Source organism: Corvus moneduloides, chromosome 19 (genome assembly GCF_009650955.1).
Source record: "Corvus moneduloides isolate bCorMon1 chromosome 19, bCorMon1.pri, whole genome shotgun sequence".
NCBI classification, from domain to species: Eukaryota; Metazoa; Chordata; class Aves; order Passeriformes; family Corvidae; genus Corvus; species Corvus moneduloides.
Window position 1 is genome coordinate 7,153,428 of NC_045494.1, and position 16,805 is coordinate 7,170,232.

Here is a 16,805-nt window from a genome sequence, read left to right on the forward strand (position 1 = left end):
AATTCCACCTGTTGTTGAAATTCCACCAGCAAGGAATGCACAAAGCATCTGGAAGTCTGAACAAGACTCCAGGAAATGCAAGGGTTAGGCAAGGAGAGATACCATTGGTTTGAGAAAAGCCTCAGCTTGGTCATCATTCTGTGACCACGGGTTTCTTCATTCCAGTCTCTGCTACTTACGGCTGTCACAGAGAGCATTCCTTCTTTATTCCAAGCACATGGCACAAAAAAGAGGGTTTGACTCAGTCTTCTCTTGACCTGTTTCACTCACAGCTGAAGATAAAGTGCCAGCTAATAAACAATCCTTGCCACAGCTGGATTTGCCGCTGTCAGATTTTTGCATCTGGAGTGATGCACAGAGGAGGTTCAGTGGAACGTGGTATCCTACAGATCCAATGGTTTGTCCTACAGAGCTGATGCTGTTGTTTGCAAGAGTTGTAAAAGTTGCTCTGGTACCTCTCAACATCTTCAGGAAACGTTCCCAACAGTCTGTCACTGCTTGAGGAAGGGGATTGCACCACAGTGCCAGGACTCCTCTCAGAGCTGCAGATGTAGCTCTGAACAACACGAAAAGCAGAGTGGCCAACTCACACTGCTGTTCCTGTCTGGGCATCCAACACCACCAAGCCTGGTCGTGGTCAAAGTGTTCCTCCTTAGTGGGAAAAAGCAGGGATTGCTGGAAGGGGAAGTCAGTGTCCCATTTTTGTTTTGTTTCAGTTTTCTTAAACAGTGAGGTTTTCTTATTCAAGTGGGAAGTTTTCTTACTGAAGTGGGATTCAAGTCTTGATCCTTCAAGAGCCTTTGCAGGGCATCGGATGTGCTTTGATGGGATCCATGGACTGGGTGCTGGAAGGGGGAGATCTAAGCCACCAAAACCAGCACAAAATTCACCACAAAGGGTATCCCTTGCATCCATGTTTCCCTGAAGAATATCCCTTTCCAAAGGAGAAACTCTATTTGCTAGTTGGGCTTCCACAACCTTAGCCTTTCCCCAGTGCTCCAAAGTCATCCTCATACTGGGATTGTTTAAACCTACAGCTCTTCCCACAGTGCCCATTCCCACTGCAGCTCCTCACTGACTCACACACATCCCTTGTCCTTCTCCAGCACCTGCTGACCTTCCCTCCTGGGATCTCTGCTGACACCCAGCCAGTCCTTTCACAGCACCACCACCCCACCTCACCCCTCCCATGTAAACTGAAATCCTTCTGGGATTAGGGAAAACTCTTCCCTTAAAGGGACTTCAACCATTGTATGAACACCAGGTGGGGCTCCCGGCACCTCCATGTTACAGTAAGATCACCATCCCATGCTGCTAGGGGAGAAACCAGGAAACCCCAGTAATTAAGCATCTTGGAAGTCAATCAAAAACTGAGAACAGGGATCAAAATTCCATCTTCCACTTATCCTCATACTCCTACATCCCAATCACCCAGGAAAAGTGCTGTACCACCAATTCCTTCTGCCCCTAAGTACTAAAAAGCAAGACAAACTACAGGATTGATTATTCCCTACCAGAACACATTGTTTGGAAACTCATTGCAGGCAGAATGAACAAACCTCAATAAACCAGTGAGTTAAATGCATTATGATGGTAATATAATTAATAATAATCCAAGTTATTTAAATTTTTTAGATTAGTACTCTGTAAGAGTCCATCACAGCAGCTGACACACATGTAATGAGAAGAGGCCACTACCTAGAATTCTAAGAAAAATACTCAGATTTATTTTTCACATGACGACCAAGGAGGCATCTTGTCATTTTTAGCTTTGAAAACAAATTGCTATTCCTTAGAAATTCAGTTATTTCCAGCTGGCTGAAGCCTAGGAAGTCTCCTCTCTTTGAGCGGGTCACATTATGCCTTTTCATTAATGTTGCAGTAAGAGACACAATAGAACCAGCATCCACCAGGCAAATGACAGCACTTAGTTACATTGACTCGGAAGTAATGAAGTGAAGGTACTAGAAAGGAAAATTCCTGCTGAAAAATCATCTCCCTTTGACCTTAACCCTTGCAGAGATGGTGTCTCTGTTCTGATATTGCAGTTATCTTGAAGCAACAATTATCTTAGTGTTAACTTGAGGGATTTTTCTTTTGTTAAAAACACCTCCATACGCCAGTACAAGAATCTCTCTCATGTTACCACTTGGAGTATTTCCTTACAGTCCTGGCAGCTTGGAAGATTCCATGTCAGAGCAGCCTTGCACTGCTGAACCCCTGTTCAACCAGCACCTCAGGCCAGTTAACACTGACCCCCACAAGAGCCCCCTGGGGTGGGTGTGATCCCCACTGTGCAGATAAACCAAGGCACTGGTTTTCAGGTGTCAGCCACCCAAAGCAGCTGTGATTTCAATCTGTCATTATCTCCCCTGCACATGAATAAAAATGCCTTACTTAAGGTATCTGACACAATTTTGGTTACCTATTTTTAAGTAACTGGTCATGTCCATAACTAATTTGAGGGACTAAAACCCCAGCACAGGCTGAAGGCAGGGTCCAGCCATCTCCCAGAACTCACCGGGAACTGGATCCAATTATGACTTACTCCATCTTTTTTCATTTAAAAACCATGGGAGAAATATTAACTAAATTGCATGGCAATCACTTTAGAACACATTATTTGAAAATTGTGGATAATAATATAATTTTCCCAGGCTCTTGAAAGATCCCAGCTGCTTAACAAAGCATGAAGAACTTACCTCCCAACTAGCCTGACAAGATCTCTTTGCCCGGTTGTCCTCCGACACGTGGACTCCCAGAAGTCCATGTGGCTACCACTGTAAACCTGGGAACTGCCACAAACCAAGCCAAGCAGCAAAGGGAACTCCAAATAAGTTGATCCAAATTGTCCATATCCCTGTACTCCATACCACTTCCAAATTCTCACCCCCAGCAGCAGCTTCCTTAGCTAAGAGGTAGTCACAGTAAAACCACTGAGGGGTCCAGCAATCAGGAATCCACAGGTGAATCTGTAGCACCAGAGGAGTACAGACAAAAACAAGTTCTGACATAAAGAGAGTATTTGCATGACCATGGAGGAAGAGTGCTAATTTTTTTTTTTTTTTTTTAAGGACAGTATTTCTGCATTACTGTTACACAAATGTGTTATGCATCAGAACCAGAATCAGAAATCAGCCCACTTCAGTTTGCTACACTAACAGAAATTCAGCTTCTGAGGCTCTTGAGGAACTACATCCCTGAAGTTCTTTGAGATGTTTTCATGATTAGATTAAAAAACCAAGAAACTGTCTCAGAAAAGACCATTTTATCAGTTTTTGGCTGCAGTCACCACCTAACATAACAAACACCATTCAGCATTGTTAGAAGAATCATTTCAGGAACATGCGCAAGCCCAGGTAACAGCAAAAGATGTGAAAAATGGAGGAATGTAGGTGAATGCTGCACATAAGTTCATGACAGATGAAGTAACACTTGACTAATTCAGGAAATGAAGACATTGCTTTTAAAAGCTCTTCAGTACCTGTCACTTGACTTCTGTTGCCTCAGGAAATAAAAAGTAAAAGGCAAGATACAACAGGGAGCTTTGAGCTTCACAATCTTAAGTTGAGCTGAAAAAAAAATTGTATTTAAGGAGACCTCACCCTTTCTTCAGAAACTAAAGCAAGTACAAACACCTTTTTGGGCCAAACAAGATAAAGATAGCTTTCTCCTGAAAAAAGTCTTGGCATGACATCAAGTTGAAAGAATTTTATACACTGATATCAGAAGTTTAGCCATCTTAAAAGCCAGAGATCCTAAAGCCAAAGAGCAATGTATTCCATGTGTAACCTAGGAAATATGTTGAAATATATTCCCCCACCGCCCTCTTTTTTTCTTCAAAGTAGTTTTTTCTAGGCCTTTTAGAGTTTGGCTATGCATACATTTGTTCACAAGAGGGAATTTCAATCCTGCAAAACACCACAGAAGTCTACAAGATACATCCCAGAATGAGAAGTAATCTGCTTAGCAGTAGCATTTCCTTGAATCAAAACAGAGGCACAGTAGATTACATTCTTCAGCTACAGAGTCAAAAGCAACTGCAAAAACAGATGTTAATTTTCCCTGTATCTCCATTAGATGTAACTAATGTAGCATCAAATGTGTTATTCCTGACAGAAGACAAACAGATCACAACTCATCAGCTAAATGCACACACCCATCATTCTGCCACAGAACTTTCAGCTCAAGCAGGCCCCACATGTAATAATCATTCCTTGAATTAACTGTTACAAAAAATACCACCAAAGTGTGGCCTCTTCTAACAAATTAATACCTAAAAGAGCATTAACTTACTGCAAACACTACAAAATATCAGAACATTCCTAGGACATCAGAGAATAACATGGGCTGTGGGTTTGACAGGTGTATAATCTTCCACGAACGTCCATGGATTTCACTGCAACCTCTAAACTTCCCCCAAGAAGTTCCCCAAGAACTCGAGAACTGTGGAAAAGACTTGTGAAAAACACCGCCATCACTGTATCTCCCTTCAGTACTTCCAGCCTCTTCCCCTCTTCCAAGCAGAACAGCAGAGTGGGATAAAGCAGAGCTTGGAACCTCCACCACCATAGCTAAATACACCCAAAAACAGAACTCAATTTTTTATTTTTGCTTTACATTTCCAAGCATCTCCCATTTGATACCATGGTAAACTGAATGGTTAATGAAATTATTTGCTCTCTTTAACTTAATGTTTACATCAATAAGCATTCAAATACAGAGTCTTACTGCAACAACAATATTGATGCTTGTATTAAAGACTGACAAAAAGAGCTCAACCCAAAGGCATTACTAAGTAGTTCAGTATTTTGCAGTTTGCCTAATCAAACAGTTTTGGCTTAGCAGAGCATTCACCAAAAAAAAAAAAAGAAAAGAAAAGAAAAAAAAAAAGAAATCAAAGTAAGAGAAAATTGACTTCTATTTCCAGTTCAACTGCTGACTGACAGGTCTCAAGGAAGCCTTTCATTTTCCAACAGTCTTCTGCCTAGACAAGGGGGATTATGCTTACTTACCACAGAGAAAGCTGAGATTTGAGAGGCATAAAGTGCTGCAGAGAAAGAAATACAGGTGCTGAGTACTATTACTCCGCAGAAAAAGAAAGAAAGCTGGTTATTTTAAACAAGAAGTTTATTTAAACAACAAGACGTTTTACTTGAAGGGAAAACTATCTAGGATTTTTTTTTGCCTTTTTTTTTTTAAAGAGTAATTTACCCCTACTTAGACAGAGATTGCTCTACATGTAACAGCTACGTACAAAAAAGTTATAAAATTGCCCTTGGTTTTACAATGATAAAAGAAAAACATTGAAATTATCCAATCAAACAAGGTATGCAAGGTTTTTGTTTTGAACAGTGAGAGCAAAATAACTTACTGGAATATAAAGATAACTCGGCTTATTCTGTGATTCTGTAAAAGTAGAAGGAGCATGCCACTAACGGAGAGAGGGGCATTTTCACAGAACCAGTTTGTTTTCCCACCCCATCTCCATTAAATGTTGATCAAAACATACCATTGGCCATTTAGTTAAAAAAAAATATGCATTATGTCTGTGCACATCACCAGTTACTTTATGTACAATAAAAGGAATAGGAAAAAAAATCAGAGAGAAGAGAGAAAACTATACTGCAGTAGTCAGGATGTGGCTGAACCAAGTCTCATTTTTCTAATTGTGAAGTGTCGCCTGTGGTAGCACAGTTCTGGAGAGGAAAGTAGCAGGATCTTTTTTGTGTGTTTGTTTTAGTAAACTCCTCCTGTTTGCTGCTGGAACACATCAATTGTATCTTCATCCTCCATTTCCAACTACAGCAGAAAAAAGAAAAAAGGGCTTTCAACTCTTCTCACATCTCTACAGCAGCCTGGGTTGTTCTTACAGTTCCTGACTTTTTATGTTTACTTGCTATGCAACTTAACTAGAGCAGCCCCACTCCCCTCCACCACCATCCCTTTGTACATTTAACAAAACCCACTAACTCAAAAGCAAAGAAACATCACAGAAAAAAAATGCCAATTGATAACTGTTGACCTAGAACAAATTCTAGTACTAACTTCAGGGTACACTGTGTGACTCCTAAGAAATAGATTTATAATATTTCATTTCTGTTGCCTGCTTTGCCATTGCACCTTTGTTCTCCTATTTACTCCCTCCGTTTACCTTAGAACATTGCCACAATTCCACTTGGCTGCTGCTGCTCAAATGGCTACAGCCCTGGGGAAGCAGACTGGAATTAAGGCCTCTGCCCAACCAGGCAGTAAAACCAAGAATCGTCAAGCACAAAAAAATTAAAAACACTTTGCATGTAGCCATGTAACAAACTGCCAGTGAGGAGCAGAATACTTCATTAATATAATTCTCTTTTTTCACCCTAATTTTTACAGTTGATATTCCTGGGATGTTAATGGCACCTACTGACAAAATCTGTACCAAAACTGAAGGAACTGCTGTAACTAATGCAAGTTATATTTCTAAACAGACTCAGCTGCTGCTCAGGAAATCAAACTGGTCTATGCCATTGACCACAGATATAAACAGACTGATCTGAGCTTCAGCAAAACATGGCTGGAGAGAAAAATCATCCTGTTGCCTCAACTATCAGTTTTCCAAGTTAAAAAGTTACACAGATTGGGGCCATAAGACACACAATCTTTGAAGCAACAGCTTAGAAAATTCAGAACTAAAAACTAAAGTCCATTATTTCATAACAAGTGGTTCTGAAGAGCAGATAAAACTATCACTTGGTCAAGCTGATTAAACACAGCTCCATGGAGCAGGACAGAAAAATGCTCCACAGCCACAGGGAACCATTCTGTTCTTGGAATGGCCTTCATTCAACTACTTACAGACAACCCAAACTTCACCATATTCATTAATTTTATGCTGCTGAAACAGCTTCAAATTACAAACAGAAAAGTACTTTTGTACTACAAATGCAAGCTTGCAAACAGGATCTCTGATAACATCCTGGCAAGCTTTTATATAAAAAATAAAGCCATTGCTTCAAGAAAAACTCAATTCTTAACTTACCATCCTTATCTCAGAGCCATGACCTAATAAAGTGAAAGTTTTACAGGACTCACCATCTGTACACTGTACTTAATTTTTTTGTTTTATTACTACAGTGATACAGATTTATTATTCAAAACCCTAAATAAAGTCCTGGATTCTATTTCTAATAATCCCAAACTAGTTACACCAAAATAATGATTAAAAAAATCCAGTTCTATCAGTAATATACACATTTACATAAGTATTTGATAGGAAACAGAAGCATCAACTCCTGCAGTGAATTTCAAGTAGTTCTTTAGCCTTGCTTGTGCTGTTTACCTGTGCAGGTGTGTCTGTTTCATTAATTGGCTGCCCATCGAACCGGAATCTGATTTGCCTCATTGACAACCCCTGGACAAAGAGAAGCAACACAAAGGGAAATAAATCTGGTGTCAAAGTACTCAGTAGTTTACTCTTGAACTTTTGTCACTGAATTGCAGCACCATCATTAAAAGCCACCATTATGCAGGACAGAGATTCTGTTCTCCCCTCACGCCCTGACTTTTAGGCATTTCACTCCAAATCCCTGCAATCTGTTTTGTATTAAACATTGCATTGTGTCCAACAACTCGTGAGAAGCAACAGTGCCCCCACTGACTGAGTTAAAATAAAGCCATTTCTGCTACACTCCAAAGGCCAGCAGGTTTATTGTGCTTTTGAGTAATTCACTTAAAAACTAGGTAACATGAACAGTGACACTCAATACTTCTTTTTGATCTTCTCCAAAGAAAAAGGTATTCTGAAATATTTCTTCCAGAAATGCAACAACAAAATTAAGTCTTCAGTAGCAAAGAGTAAGCAATGGGAACTTTTTGACCTCCAATTCCTATTATCAAGAAATCAATGTATCAAAGTTTTTCCGTGCACAGAGGGAAAAAATGAAGGAGTTTTCTACTTCCAAAAATTACCCAGCAGTATTCTAGATAAGCATTTCTACCACACAACACTCATTTTGCTGGCCTCTTCCATCCCTAGAAGAACATCTCTCATTCTCACCTGAGCCAACAGACTGAAAAAAGTAACTTGGGAGTAACAAACAACCTCTCCGACTGATAACATCAGCTCCAAAATCACCAGTGAGTTTTCCAAGGTATTTTATAGCACCCCACATTCTGCAAGGGCATGTCAGTGACATTTGGGGATACAAACTTCCTTTCCAGTTCTATCCATTCTCTCCAGAGTATCTAAATAGCCAAGAAGCCCAGTCTGGTTTTGAAGCCAATCCAATGGATTGCAGCGTCGTGCTTTGGCATCTCTGAGTTAGAAGAGAAGCCTTCATTCAGCCTGGCAAGAGCGGATGTCACACACAACAGAAAACAATGTAGTAATTATTTCTGAGGAGTAGATTTGTCAGGAAAAATATTTTAATAAATGTGAGTAAACTTTTTTTTTTTAATTAACTTTACAGTTCACAGCAAAATGTCTTCTCCAGCATGACCAAGACACTGCAGTGTTCACTCAGAACATCATCTGGTCTAAGGAAACTGTGTGGCTCAGTCTCATGGCAGCAACACATTTCTGCACAGCAACATTTGGTTTGAGCCCTTTTCTGTGACACTGTGTTTCTTAAAACACGTATTTCCTATTCCCAGTGTGTTGGTTTTTTCCAGGTTCATGACAACTTTATGAACTAAATAAATGTTAGTTGAAAACATACTGAAAAACTGTACTTTGGTGAGCTTAGTGTCCACAAAACATGAAGTATGGTCCATGGATGATTTTTTCACCATTTAAAATAATCACAAAATACTCTTGATCTTCTCAACAGATCACTCAAGTTTAGCTACTTCCCTTTTAAATCTACTACACACAACAGATGATTATCATCCTTTATAGCTGCTAAGTTCTCTACCACCTCTCCAAAATTAAATCTAAAGTCCACAGTTTAAGGATTTAAGCTGGGGTGTACCTAGTTAGGTAAATAAATACATGAATAAAATCTAACTTTTAGAGACATGCAATACAAATGTTTTTAAGCAAAATTTCAGAAGTAAGCACCTAAGAAATAAAATTTAAAGACAAATCCACCTCCATAAAAATATTCTTTGGATACTTACTGCTTACAACTGAGATCAGAAAAAAAGTCTCCCATTCTCAAGATTTACTGATTTTTCCCCTCCAATCTGGGGGGTTTTTGCTGGCTTTGGTTTTGTTTTCCTTTAAGCAGAGTAAACATTTTGGCAATCTAAGACAACTTAGTATGTTATTTTTGTTTGTTTCAGAGTAACTAGAAATGAATGATACTTTTAAAAATCTTATTTCCCAGGACTTTATAGACAAATAACTAATCCTCAAACTCCCTGAATGCCAGATATAACTGCACTCTATGACTGGAAAAAGCAACATAGTGATTTGCAAAATGTAACAAGAGTTTGTATGACTGAGGCAGGAAAAACAAACTCACAGCTTCCAACACTCACAAATTTCTCCTCCGAACACTCATACAAGAACATATTCATATGTTCAGTAAGAGCTGATTTTTCCTGTCTTTACTTCTATTCTGTTGTGGCACAGAGTAAACTGAAGAGGTTTTACTACTCTCTGTGTGATTTACAGGGTTTTTTTCCTGGTAATGAAATAGTTGCTCCAATATGTTATACTGACTTTATTGTAGTAATAGTAAAACTGAATATTTGTGTTTAAAAAATTAAAAATTCACGAATTCTAAACACTTTTGTAGAGCTAGAACTTTTTAAAGGCAGACAGTAATTAAAAAAAATCATGGAAAAGAAAGACAAAATTTCCCTGATCAGATGTTTCAGAAGGAAGAGTTCCATAGCTCTACTCAAACAGGTGGTTTTAAAACTTGCAATAGCTGCTTGCAGCCTCACAGACCGGCTGCAGCTGCCACCACATCAGCAAATACAGGGGATTTGTCTCTCAGAAGATTCATTTGTCAACCAGGCCACAAGAGAAAAAACAAAGCTCATCATTAAATGTACAAGCTCCTTCTCAAGGCAACTTCTCATCTCACTACAATTAAGCTAATAAATCAGAAGTCAATGACCAGTCCAGGGAGTTACTCAGAGCTGTAAAAATCCCTGATTATCACTCAACTCTCTGTCCCCTAAGTTCATCCCAAACCCACCCTTTCCACACTAATATTTCTGAGCAGTAGAGCTGCAGGTACCTCCCAGAAGCCTCCACCTATAAATGCAGATTTCACACATGACAACAGATCTTTATTTCACCCGTTTCCTGTCACAACCTTCTCAGTCCTCCCTGTAACAAACCCCAAGGACAATACAATTCCCACAGCACAATTAGTTTCTGTTCAACGTCTATCATTTTGCATATTTACTTAAGTTTTAAGACTTTAACTGTCTCCCTCTATCCCTGTGGAGAGCAGTTCTCCCCCAGACACCGTTTTCCTGAGATCATACCTGTCGTTCACAATAGGCTTTCATTAGTTTACTAAGTGGTGTGTGCCTCTTAATCTTAAACTGCACCACAGACCCATCTTGCCCTGCCACCTTCAGATTAATGTGGTCATTGTTTTCAGTCTTCACTCCTTCCTGTGGAGGAAATAAAAGAAAAAAAAAATAACCAACACTTTGTAAAAAAAGGTATGAAACAAGAAGTTAACATTTTACCAAAGTGCAACAGGTTATTAATAAGGAGGAAATAAAGATATTATAGCTATTTACTGACTGGAAACCTTGAATTAGGGAATAAAGGTCAGTACTTTTCAGTTGAAAATTTAAAGAAAAAAGCCACATACAAAAAAAAAAAAATCTGATATTAGCTGTCATCCTACAGACTGGAAATTTAGCAATGAAGAATTACCAGGCCAGGCGTTCAAAACAGATGTTAAAAAAAAAAAAAAAAAAAAAAAAAAAAGTTATTTCTATCAAAAGCAAAACAATGTGCAACACCAGTGCTCCCTCGGAAAGGAATTAAGTTACTTATGTTATAACTATGATCTGTTATATCTGATTTGTATTATAATAACTGTGATCCCAACCAGCACCAAGGCTCTTTCTCATTGCATCTCAAACTTTCTCCTACCGTTTGACGTACTTATTAAAAAAACTTTACAGATACTTTAAAGGGCTATATTTGAAATGGTGATAAAACCTGAAGCGGCCCAAGTCGTCTTCTTCAGAAAACGTTCAAAAAAAACCCACATCAAGCAGCCCGACCCTCTCGGAGCGGAAAACTGCGGAGGATCAACTTCCAGCTCGGTCCCTCGTGTTCTGGCCGGCCTCAGGGCAGAGGGACGGGGATCGAGGCTGTCCCGCTCCGGGGGTGCCCGGCACCCCCATCCCAGCTTTGTTTTCCCTCTTTTCTGGGAGCCGGGTCCCGCCATGTGTCAGCCCGCGCGCGGCCCCGCGCCCTCCGCCACTTCGAACTCGGTTTAAAAATCGTGTGGGGGAGGCAAAAAAAGGAAGGAGGGGGAGGGAGGAAAAAAAAAAAAAAAAAATCTACCCCAAAAAAAAAAAAAAAAAAAAATCCAACCCCCCGGCGGCGGCCGCTGTTAATTCCTGCCGTGCGGAGCGGAGCCCCCGCGGCTCCCCCGGCCGCGAGTGGGGCCAGAGGCGGCACAAAGGGGCCGGAGCCGTGAGGGGACCGTGAGGGCAGCGGCTGCCGAGGCGGCCGGCGGGGATGCTGCGGCCGCGGAGGAGGAGGAGGAGGAAGGCAGCAACAACCGCCTCCAGACCTGCCTCTCTCCCCGCGGAGGGCGGGAAGGCGGCCCGGGCTCGCCCCCCCTCTCCCCGGGGATCCCCCGCCCGCCCCGGGAGCCGCGGCCTCGGCCCCCCCCACCCGCGCAGGAAAATGGCGCGCAAAGGCGGCGCGGGGGCTGCGGGCCGGGGCCGCCGCCTGAGGGGCCGAGCGCGGCGGCGGGAACTGCGGAGCGCGCCGGCCTCACCTTGGGCTTCTCGTCGGCCATGGCGAGTCGGCGATGCGGGGGCGGCTCGGAGCGCGCACAAAGGGGGGGCAGAGCCGGCCGAGCGCGGCGGAGAGAGGGAGAGAGAGGGACACAGAGAGAGGGGAAGGCGGGGGGGCCGGGAGCGCGCACGCACAGCCGCGGGGCCGCGCCTTGCCCCGTGCGTGCGCGCACCCGCCGCGCTTCCCCCTCCCCCCCGGGCGCGTTCCCGCCGCCCATTGGGCCCCGGCGCGCGGGGAGGGGGCGGAGCCAGGCCCGGGCGGGGGGGGGCGAGGCGGGAGGGAGGGGGAAAGGGGGGGCGGAGGGAGCGCGCGCCCGCCCCGCGGCCGTTACATAACGCGGCGGCGGCGGGAGGGGAGGGGCGCGCGCGCGCCCGCGGCCACGCTGCCCGCGCGCTGCGTGCGCGCGCCCCCGCCCCGCCCCGCGCGGCGGGCATTGTCCTTCGCAAAATGGCCGCCGGGTCGCCCTCAGTGCCCCGCACCGCGCCTCACTCCACACCCTTCCCGAACGCACCTTCCCCTGGCCATCCCCGGCATCCTTGGCCCCCTCAAATCTTAAATCTCCTCAAAGCTGCCGGGCCGCCTGCCACAGCCCCCTCAGTGCCTCGTCAGTGCCTCACATGGGGTTCTCCACACACACCTCCCCGCGACCACTCCCAGCCCGACTGAACGGGCTGCCCGGGGAGGTGGTGCAGTCCCTGTCCCTGGAGGTATTTGGGGGAAGCGTGGACGTGGCACTCAGTGCTATGCTCTGGCTGACAAGGTGGTGTTGGGGCACAGGTTGGACTCCCTGAGTTCAGAGGCCTTTTGCAACCTCATTGATCCTGTGGTTCTGTGATGACCCTTGTCTGTGGGTCATCAAATCTCTCCCTCCTGCTTGTGTCCCTCGCTGTGTTATGGAGGACACTGATGGTGTGGCAGCCCCCTGAGACCGTGGGCTGTCCCTGTGAAGGGGGTTGTTCTGGGAGAGATGCCATGTCCGTGAGGGAACCGAGCTCCTGCAGCACCCCAACAAATACACTACATAAATTACACTACATAAATCAGAGGATATACCACCAATGATGTGATTTCTTAAAGTTCATTCCGATGGAAGGGAGGAGGCAATTCTCAGTAACTTCAGAGATCTCACAGGTTCACACAAAACAGTTCCTGTGTCTTTTTTCATCAGCATTACGCCTGCCACCATAATATGCCAAATGCTTCTCTATATCACGCAGATGGAAAAGAAACACCACAAAAATGATCCCTGTCAATCCCTCAGGGATAGATTTTCCAGGTGGACATCATTCCACAGCAGTGCTGCTCTGTGTGGGAACATGCTGGGTTGTGACACCGAGGTGGCCGTGTGGTCACACACCCCCTGCTCCTGGCAGGACAAAACTTTCTGTACCATTTCAGAGATGTTCCTTGTCCAGAGTAAACTGCTCACGTAGTGGATTGTCGACTGAAGAGAAACTTCACTTACTGGCAGAGCTGCAGATTTGCTTTTCCCTGTCAGTTCTGGTCCCTCTCCTCTGCCTTTGTCATGTTACTTCACATTCCAGCTCCTCCCTTCTGAGCACAGATTGCATTTTTACTGCAATTTTCTGGAAATTGCAGAAGAGTAACACCCACTGGGCAGAGGAAGTTGAAACCAAACCTTTATCTGAGTCCACGGTTGAGAAAATGGCACAGCCACGGCCCTACCTGAGGCCCAGGCAGCCACCTGAGCTTCCACAAAACGTGGGCAATGAAGTCTTTTACCATCCGTTGCAGTCCAAAATTTAGCCTGAAATTTCATAGAACCTTTTAGTTTTAGTATTTTACTCCTCCTGAAGGGTCTTTATGAGTCAGTTCTGAAAAAGTCCCAGGCACTGAAATGTTCAGTTTGACCCGAGAAGGCAACAGATGTTGTTTCAAATTGTGACTGCGACTCAAACAGATCCTCCTTTGAGCTCTGCTTTCCACACCTACCTGTGTCAATTTACTTGATTTATCATCAAAAGATCAATCAGTTGATCCTGCCTGTTTTCTCTGTGTTGAATTACTCATGGTATTATTTTTCTATTTGTTTAAGGTAATGGGAAGTGAGAAGCACCCGTGGCTGGAGAAGACCATGTGCTTTTACCCAAATCCCCCTTCATGTGTGACGGTGCCTCAGGCTCCTGTGATCTCCCTTCTCCTTTCATTTGAGCTCTGAAAAACAATGGGCAACGTGGTTTGGGCCTTCTCAAGTCCATCACCACCATTAAGAAGCAGAACTACTAGTAAGAACAAGGAAACAAAGCACCTTAATCCCCGCCCTTCTACCTCATTCATGGCTTTTTAAAGCAAAACTCCAAACCCATGGGGTACTTCACAGAACAAAAGACGAGTGGCGATTCCCAATGGACTTTAAGTTCTATTTTTAGAGATGATGCCCTTCCTCACACTCACATATTACACACTCACAGAGAAGTGTGAGGAAGGGCATCATGGGGCTTGATGATCCTGTTGTATTTTGTTCTTGTCACTTCTCCCCCCTCCCTCCGTGAAGATCCCTGTGCTGCAGGCCCAGGAGGAGGATTTTTGGGGAGGTGGGATGAAACTGGCCAAGGCCTGAGCATGGCATGAAAGAGCTGAAGGCAGGACTGGCATCAAGTGAGACACACGTTAAGGCAGCATCACAAATAGAACAAATGTGCTAAAAGAGACAGGAAAATACTCTAGAATTTATGAGAACATATGGGAGTTAGACGTGCTCAGAAAGGCTGAAAACGGCTTCAGCTGCACCAGCACTGGTCTCACCACCAATCACAAATCCCAAATCACAGAGCAGGTTTCTACAAACCTCATCTCTGTGTGGCTTTTCTTTTTACATAGCAACAGAGGAAACTCTGAGAAACTGGAGCTCACAATAATCACTGCTAAAACCTGCAAAGGAACTGGCCAGACGGCAGCACTGGGAGCGAGCGGCGGGGGGAGAAGCCACACTGGGAACTACAAAGGCCTTGCTCCTGCAGGGTCCGGGCTGCAGCAGAGGGGAGCAAAGCAAAGCTTTTTGTCCCTCTGAGCTCCTCCTCTTCGGTGCACCGAGCTGAAGGGAAATGAATGGGGAAGCATCACAGTGAGAATTCCTGAGAAATTCCATCTCTGGGAGAAAAAAATTCCACGTGTTGTTTCTTAAAATATTTCCCTGTTTTATTTCATTATTGTACTGCAGTTTTATAAGGAAGAAATCTAGATCTGTCTGAGCTCTTTGGCTTAATTCTCCACCCTCCGATGAAGAGGGCTGGGAGCACAGGCATTCCATATATATGCCCTTCACTCTGGGATTTTAAAACATTACGTTTTTTGACACCAAGACAGCTACAGGCAGAAGGTGTGTGCTCCTGCACATCAGCAAGCACTAGCCTACAAAACCAACTCCAGCCTCTTTAGAACTGGATGTTATTTTGCACTGAGTCCAAGGCAAGAACAGAAAGCAAACAGTAATTTGGAGGTGTAAATGAGTGTGTCGGGTTACTGGCTCAGACCCTGCAGGTCCGAGTGCTTTACTCAGGCTTTGCTCTTCATTAATTGTGGCTTAGCCCTGGGAATAGAAAATACCTTTAGCCTACAGCCCTGCCTGTGCTGTGCCTTCCCTGTTCATGATGCTAATCATTCCCTCTGTTCCTCAAATAGCTTCCAAACCTCCTATTTCACAAGTTAGTAACTCCTATCCTCGTCAGACCTTTTTTTTTTTTTCTTTTTCTCCTGACTGTAAAACACACAATTTCTCTTTGCTTTCCTTGCTGGACCCACAGCCTGTACTCCAAAGCCTTTTTGAGCAATGTGAAGTTCCACTGACACAGACACTCCCAGTTTTGCTTACTTACATGGACTGGAGAGGCACAGAAGCCTCCTTGAGAGGTGAACAGGAAGGCTTCCCTTCTAGATACATGCAGAGCTCCAGCCAGTGTTCAAGAGGACTGAAAAATGTCAAGATTTCATACTAAAACTCACCTTTCCCAAGATGATTTCCCCAGGAATCATCCATTTAAGAACAACAGATGCTGCGGATATGAAAAGCCACTGACACTTTTAGGGAGTGAGCAAAGTGGACTCTGTGTGCCAAGAGACAGCAGGAGAAGATCAAAGAGTTCCAGCTTTCAGTGTCTCTTTACACAGATGGATCTGGGAGCAGCAGAGGACACTGTCCCACTCCTAGACCCACCTCCTACATGGTGGCTCCCTACACAGTGTTACATGGATGTTCTGAAGATGTTCTGCCACTCACAAGAAACTGCTGCAGTTATAAAAGCAGCACGTTAGCCTTGAGGAACAGTGGCAGGAGGCCTCGTACTCCCGGGTTTTCAGACATGCGATTTTGATTTGCTTCTAGAGCCTTTTAGTGATGCGTGGAATGGTATTTTGGATCTAGGAATGCCCACTAACATCCTCAGAAAGTCTGCAGCACAGAGCAGCACCGTTGTGTAAGACAATAGGTGATTTTGACTTTGTACAGCAGAGATTCAAATACAGGCACATCCTCAAATAACAAAACACAGACCCTTACCCACAATAAACAATGAGGGATTTTAAACTGATGAGTCTTCAGTTTCTCAAGCAGCTTTCTGAGCATTTAAATTGTTCTACCTGCAAAAATTCATTCCTTCTGACCTGAACAGACACCACTTCCTTTTCTCAGCATGACTGGTGACATGACATGCTCCTCCCAGAGATAACTGCTGGCTTTATTTTTATTGGAAATGATGGATGCAGCAGCTGATAAGTAAAAAAGGGCAATTTAGCCATGGAGTGTTGCAGCATTTGTCATACGAGGACAGCAAATGATTTACATTATCTTGAAAAGTTAATTTTTAGTGAGGGTCTTGGGAAGGCATCAGCCTAAGAGGGACTGGTGGGTTCC

The 16,805-nt window shown here is 43.7% G+C and overlaps 1 protein-coding gene and 1 long non-coding RNA gene across 2 annotated transcripts; one reads left to right on the top strand and one right to left on the bottom strand.

Moving 5' to 3' along the window:
• Positions 1–4,589: 4,589 nt before the first annotated feature.
• Positions 4,590–12,108, bottom strand: SUMO2 (small ubiquitin like modifier 2). Its single transcript, XM_032129111.1, has 4 exons — positions 11,916–12,108; positions 10,429–10,560; positions 7,325–7,396; positions 4,590–5,802 (listed from the first exon to the last, which is right to left on the bottom strand). Exons 1-4 carry the CDS (start codon positions 11,934–11,936, stop codon positions 5,740–5,742), a joined length of 288 nt encoding a protein of 95 aa, XP_031985002.1. The 5' UTR covers positions 11,937–12,108; the 3' UTR covers positions 4,590–5,739.
• A 245-nt stretch (positions 12,109–12,353) lies between these two features.
• LOC116453659 lies at positions 12,354–16,693 on the top strand. Its single transcript, XR_004243886.1, has 2 exons — positions 12,354–14,181; positions 15,700–16,693. It is a non-coding gene; the product is annotated as an uncharacterized LOC116453659 (long non-coding RNA).
• Positions 16,694–16,805: the final 112 nt, after the last annotated feature.